Source organism: Balaenoptera acutorostrata, chromosome 13, assembly GCF_949987535.1.
Source record: "Balaenoptera acutorostrata chromosome 13, mBalAcu1.1, whole genome shotgun sequence".
In the NCBI taxonomy this organism is placed as follows: domain Eukaryota; kingdom Metazoa; phylum Chordata; class Mammalia; order Artiodactyla; family Balaenopteridae; genus Balaenoptera; species Balaenoptera acutorostrata.
The window spans coordinates 72,282,518-72,289,200 of NC_080076.1; the positions used below are offsets into that span (position 1 = coordinate 72,282,518).

At 57.0% G+C, this 6,683-nt stretch overlaps 1 protein-coding gene across 1 annotated transcript; it reads right to left on the bottom strand.

Moving 5' to 3' along the window:
* Window positions 1–256: 256 nt before the first annotated feature.
* LOC103016101 (putative SEC14-like protein 6) lies at window positions 257–5,922 on the bottom strand. Its single transcript, XM_007171220.2, is given in 11 exon segments — window positions 257–476; window positions 568–707; window positions 783–891; window positions 1,236–1,278; window positions 1,281–1,316; window positions 1,423–1,483; window positions 2,678–2,773; window positions 3,282–3,470; window positions 3,560–3,619; window positions 4,538–4,581; window positions 5,811–5,922. Coding segments are annotated over 11 exon segments (1,110 nt in total).
* Between the last annotated feature and the right edge of the window lie 761 nt (window positions 5,923–6,683).

Here is a 6,683-nt window from a genome sequence, read left to right on the forward strand (position 1 = left end):
TCCAGTTGTCTCTTACTTAGCCTGTTGAGTGCAGTGAGGGGGCTTCCCAGGAGCTGAGTCCACGGCTGTGAACCCTGCTCTCCACCATGTGTCTCTGCCCTTGTATCCACACCTGGGGGCCACTCATAAGATCCAACACCTGAAACCAATGTCCCTGGTGCCCGTGGGATCTAGGAGCTAGCACAGACTCCCACACCCTCCCTGAGATCTGGAAATAGGAGCAAACAGAGAGGCCAGACTGGCAAGAGATGTCAGATCATTTCTCCGCCATGAGGAGGAAAATGACTCCAGTGAACCCAATAGATCTTACAGATGCCAGCCTGGAGGTGAGGCTCCCACCCTCGGGCACCAGGTGGGTGTTGTGGCGCTGGCTGGGCAGAACCTCCATCATCTCCCCGGCCCACTACCGCTCCCCTGTCTTGGTCTTCAGGAAAACCCCGAAGCCGATGTCCGCCTCGTCCGATGAGAACTGCCACCTGCAGGGGACAGGGCCCCACTGACAACCACCTGCCTGGGCTCTGGGCCCCTCCCAACCATGCCCAGGTGTGGAGTGGCCGCCATCCCTACCTAAGCACACAGCCCGGGAACAGGATCTCGTTCTCCACCTGCAGGGAGGAGCCTCGGCCCACGGTCACCTGGTGCTCGTACTGCACCCTCACCTGGTTGCACAGGTAGTAGCTCCTGGGCACCTTGCCCCCGTAGTTGATCTGTGGCGAGGGTGGGTGAGTGGGCACTAGACCATGGCCGTCTCCCCTCCCTCCCCATCCTCTGGGCACCTGCACCTTGGTCAGGCACTTGGGGTTGCCATCGGGGTCAGCCATGGTCCCCCCAAACTCCACAGGCAGCTGGTCAGGGCTGATGAACTTGGGCAGCTCTTGCTTCCAGTTGTCTGTGGGGGCAAAAGTGGGGTTCCATGTGGGATCAGGGAGGCTCAACTGAGGGCAGTTGGGCCAAGCCCAGGGCTGTCCTGTGCCATATGGCTCCCTCCCCCTATTTCCCACATCCTCCTGGTGCCCCCGGGGACGGACCCCTCCTGGCCCCTCTGCCCTCTGGCAGGTGGACACATTGGCCTCAACAGTTGATGCCATAACGGAGTGGGTCCTCCAGAGCAGTGGGTCTGGAAGAGTGGGTCCCCGAGCCTGGTGCCCTCGGATGCAGGAGCTGTCAGGTCTGCAGAGGGGCAGCCCCCAGCTCAGACTCTGGCTGCAGAGGAGGCCAGAGCTGCTCACTCATCTCCAGGAATCACCACCTTCCTGCGCATCACCTCAGTTATGTAGGCTTGATCAGGTTGAAGGCCACTGGGAACAGCTTGGAAGCTGAGAAAGGCACTGTTTCAGGGTCTCCTGGGGTCTCAGTTCCCTGCCTTGTTGCCTCCACATCCCCTGCCCCCGACTCATGCATATCCTGGGCTGGTTCACTCACCTCTCACAACAATTACATTCTTCAAAATCTCAGGGTAATTTGCCTCGAGTGCTGTGAGAATCTGTGAGGCCAAACTCAGGTCAGTGCACAAGCTACAGGTGCCTAAATGCTGCCCCCTTAAGGCCCCCAAGGCCCCCCAGACACCCAGAACCCACCCAGAGAAGCCGCTGCTTTCCAGTTTGTTGGGTCCCAGTCACAGACCCTCCTGAAGCCACTAGTGCAAATTCTTGACAGATTTCAAGGGGATGACCCCACCTACTGCAGAGTAAGAAAATCCCCCTCAGGACTCTGGAAGGTTCCCCTCCATGTGGTTTAGACAATAGTTCAGCTTCAGAAACAAAACACTTTTAGTGTAAGAAAGATTCAAAGTTGCAAGACATGCCTTTTTTTTCTTAATTGGGATAGAATTTACACACCATAAATTTTGCCCTTTCAAAGTGTACGATTCAGTAGTCTTCAGTGTATTCACAGAGTGATGCAGCCGTCACCGCTGTCTAGTTTCAGAACGTTCTCACCACCCCAAAAGGAAGCCCATACCCGTTAGCAGTCACCACCCCCACCACTTCCCTCTCCCTGCAGCCCTGGGTAACCCCCAGTCTGCTTTCTGTCTCTATGGATTTACCTATTCTGGATATTTCATATCAATGGAATCACACTATATGTGGCCTTTTGTGTCTGGCTTCCTCAATTTAGTATGTTTTGATGATTGTTAAAATTTTTTAAAGTTTAGGTTCTCTGCTATCCTGGGTTGAGCAGAAAGAAAAGAAAAGGCAGGCTGGCTGCCCCGGGGGCCCAGGTCTTGTCAGGGCCTCCCTTCCCTCCTTAGGGCTCTCAGAGCACACTTGCTTCCAGCCGCCTCCCAGAGGAAGCAGCAAATAGGATGGGGGGAGGGGCTCAAGCCAAGGGCAGGGGGTGGGGCCGGTAGGGAGGAGCGGGGAGGGAGTATGAGAGGGAAGGGCATCCACAGGGACCCTGGCAGGCCTGGGGACCATGTCCAGCAGGTCACCTGTTGTTGTGACCTGCTGGACATGAAATGGTGACATTGGGGTGATGAGTATGACTTAGCACAGCCCCAAGAGATTGTGGGTTTGAAAATATCCCTGCAAACAGCAAGTAAGGAGCTGCAAACGGCAAGTAAGGAGCTGCAAACCTGTGGGCAGAGCGAGGACCCCCCCATACACACTCCACATCAGCAAGCGAGGGGCAGAGGCCCAGGAAGGTGGAGACCCTGCCCCCCTTGGTGGGGTTCCCTCACCTCCTGGGCAAACTCCACTCCTGGCTTCCACAGATGCCTCTGGCTCAGCCCCTCGAAATCAAAAACAGCTATGATTTTCTCTACTTTCTTCCCCAGGTGCAAGGGAATGATGGGAAGTGAGACCCCCATGAGGGTCAGTGGCCCCCACACCCCACCAGAGGTGGGGCCGGGCCTGAGCCCAGGGCACTGGCCTGGCTTATCCCGGCTCCGCCTGGCGTGGAGGTTTCATGCCAAGAAGCCAGGTACAGGGGGATGGGGCCGTCCCAAGGGACACCCTTCCCACATCTGTCCATGGGGAGGCAGGTCGCCATGCCTCAGTTTCCTCCTCTGTCCAGTGGGGCTGAAATACCTGTCTTCCTCCATCAAATGAGGCCACAGAGGGCAGCATGGCCTGGTGGGTGGAGCTGGGCTTTGGGGGCAGTGAGTCCCAGTGTGGACCACTTAGCGGGTTACTGGCCTCTGAACCCTGTGTACGCTCAGAGGTGCTGGGAGGAGCCGAGGAGACCAGGGAGGTGGGTTCTGGGTGCCCAGTGCCGGGGGCTGCCTTGGAGGGTGCCAGGCTGCGGCTGCCTGGGGGGCTGGGAGGGCCCCGTGGGACCCTTACCTCCTGGCTCTGCTGCTCACACTCCTGCAGGAGCAGCTCACAGCTCTGGAACTCGGCCCTGAGCAGCTCTTGTCAGGAGACGGAGAGGAGGAGGCCCCTGAGGTCCAGGCCTCTGATGATGTGGAACCACACGGGGCTGCCCTCGCTGTCGTGGCCGCAGGTGCCGTTGGCGTTGTACAGCCTGACAACCTGGATGCACGAGAGAGAGGGCTGGGGAGGGGGTGTGGGTTTGAGGGAGACCTGGGTTCCGAGGCGGCTGGGGGCGCCGGGGGTCTCACCTCTGGGGGCTGCCACGCAAGGATGTTGTGCAGATCCTGTTGCTTCCTGAACTTCACATGCTACAGAGACACGGGAGGAGCCGAAGACCCCTCCTGAGCCAAAAGCCTCTGCAGGGACCCAGGGACACTAGGCCAGGCCCCTCTGCCTGCAACCACTGAGGGCCTGCCAGGGCATCTGGGGCTCCACGGGCACAGAACTGGGGATGTGGACAGGAGGGGAATGGAGGAGACGTGGGTCTGACATGGATGAGGAGGGAAAAATCTCAGAAAGGAACAGGTGAGGCCTACAGGTGCAGCTGCTTCTCCCTGCATCCTTCCACCTGCTTACCACCCTCCATTCCCCACATGGTCTCCCAGGGAGTTCTGGGAGTCAGACTTCACCCCCCAGCTTCCAGTCCTCCTTAGTCAAAAACCTAGACTCCTACGGTGGCCTGCAGTCCCCCCCCCCGCCCCCACCATGGGCCTGCGCCACCCACGCAGCCGCATCTCTCCCCTTTCTCTCTACAACACAACCTCCTGTGCTCCTGGATTACTCCAGCTTGCCCACACCTCGGGGCCTTTGCACGGCTGTGCCCTCAGCCTCCGATCGTCACCTGCCTGCCTCCTTTCGGGCATTCGTGCCACAGCCAAAATGTCGCCCTTCAGCAAGGAAGGCCTCCCTGACCTCCCTCACTTCCTTCCATCCCACTGTCTTGTTACACTTTCCACTCTCAGGAATCGTCTTGTCTACTTATTTATCTGGTTTCTCTTCTCTCTCTTTCTACCACTGCACTCTCCCCAGTGCCAGCACCAGCTAGACTCACCTTTGGGGCTCAATAAACAGTCATTGCATGAAAGAAAGAAAGAAAAAGAAAGGAAGGAAGGAAGGAAGAGAGGGAGAGAGGGAGGGAGCGAGGAAGGAGGGAAGACAGGAAGAAAGGAAGATCTCAGAAGACTTGGGGTAGGAAACAGGGCCGGGCGGGGTGGTGGTGTCCTCACCTTCCGCAGCATGTCATCGGATTTCTCCAGGTCAAAGCTCCGAGCTGCAACAAGGGGACAGACTATTGGTGTAGAATCCTGGGGGCCTGTTCCAGGTGTCTGAAGAAAGAGGCCCCACTCCACCCTCCCACTCGGCTTTGCCTCCTCTTGCTCAGAGTGTCCCTTTCCTGACATGGGGAACCACAGTGTGGCGGGGTAAGAGCTGAGGTACCCAGAGCCCCAGGAAGACTTGGGTACAGGCCCCCTGAGTCCCTGGGCTGATGGCAGTGGGTGTGCCCCTGGGCAGGCCTTGGTGATGGTGGTAAGTGGAGAGAGAAGCCACCACCCAGGAGGAAGATAGGAAGAGAAAGTGTCCAGAGAAACAGCACATCGAGTCCCTGTCACGCCCAAGGCCACTGCCAAGGCCTTGGGGACCCAGCTGTGCCCGGGGCCCTTTTCCTAATGCTCCAAAAAAGTTGTTAAGAGATCAGACTCTGGGACTTCCCTGGTGGCGCAGTCGGTAAGAATCCACCTGCCAATGCAGGGGAGACAGGGTCGAGCCCTGGTCCGGGAAGATCCCACATGCCGCGGAGCAACTAAGCCCGAGTGCCACAACTACTGAGGCTGTGCTCTAGATCCCGCAAGCCACAACTATTGAGTCCGCATGCTACAACTACTGAAGCCCGAGCGCCTAGAGTCCGTGCTCCGCAACAAGAGAAACCACCACAATGAGAAGCCCACGCACCACAACAAAGAGTAGCCCCCGCTAGCCGCAACTAGAGAAAGCCCGCGCGCAGCAACGAAGACCCAACACAGCCAAAAATAAATAAATAAATAAATTTATTAAAAAAAAAAATAAAGACAGTGCAAAAAAATCTCAGCGATCATTTTTGTATTGATTACATGTTGCAATGATACCAGTTTGGCTCTGTAAGTTTAAATAAAATATATTATCGGGAATTCCCTCGTGGTCCATTTGTTGGTACTCGGCGCTTTCACTGCTGTGGCCAGGATTCAATCCCTGGTTGGGGAACTAAGATCCCGCAAGCCATGCTGCATGGCCAAAAAATAAATAAATAAAATATATTATCAAAATTGATTTTACTTGTTTCTTTTCCCTGTTCTCATGTGGCTACTAGAAAATTTGAAATGACATATGTGGCTTGCATTTGTGGTTTGTGTTATGTTTCTATTGGACAGCGCCAGTGTGGACTCTGGCCACCAAGACCCTCAGAGTTGAGAAGAGACCCAGGAGTGCAGAGCTCAGAAGGACCTCAGGGGCCTTGGGGGCTACCTCTCCTGGAGCAGAAGGAGAAACTGAGGCCGGTGTAGGGCTCTCTCCCCCACCTCACCTGGGCTAGCGTCCTCTCCTGCGATGGGCTCAGCTCACCCTCTTGCCCGCTCATTCCCCCTACAGTGGTGGGTACGGGGTCCAGCTGGCTGGTCCCGAGTGCGGGCCCCACTCTGTGGCTCCCTGCAGAACACCTGTCTTCTGCCCAGCTGGCAGCCCCGCCCATGCCTACCCCTGCCCAGAAGCCCCGCCTCTTCCTGCCAGGCTTCTTGTCCCTACATGGCAGGGTCCATTCCTTGCTGGGTGCCTAAGGCACCAAACCTTGACCTGACTGGCCCAGATTCAAATCCTCATGCGTGAAACGAGGACAGCGATGCTTGCCCCACAGCATGTTGAAAGTGACACCACCTGTTGTCACGCACACAAGGGGCTGCTCTCTACCCTGCCTCTCAGTCCCCACCCTCTACTCCTGCAGTCCCATCAGATGCTTCCTTGAGCCAGGAAGGCCACCACTCACACCCAACAGAGGTCTGAAACCACTGTCACTGTGCCCCGACATGTCCCAGGCTCCAATTACCACCCCACGTATTGGGAGCAACTGCCTATGATTCATCACAGCCTTTAGGGCATGTGGCATCGGGGGTGAGGAGAGACTTCCCAGACCCAGACCCAGCAGGTGGATGTGCAACCCTGAGCTGGGCCACACCTGGCCTTCAGGTGAGGGGTGACAGGAGACTCCTGGCTACAGTCAGCTCCGCCACCCCTGGACAAGCAGAAAGCCAGAGCCCAAGACGAGGATTCGTGGGATCATGCTGCATGAACGGGACCTGCACACAATAGGTACTTGTCTGGGATAAGCACTCCAGTGCAAGGAGC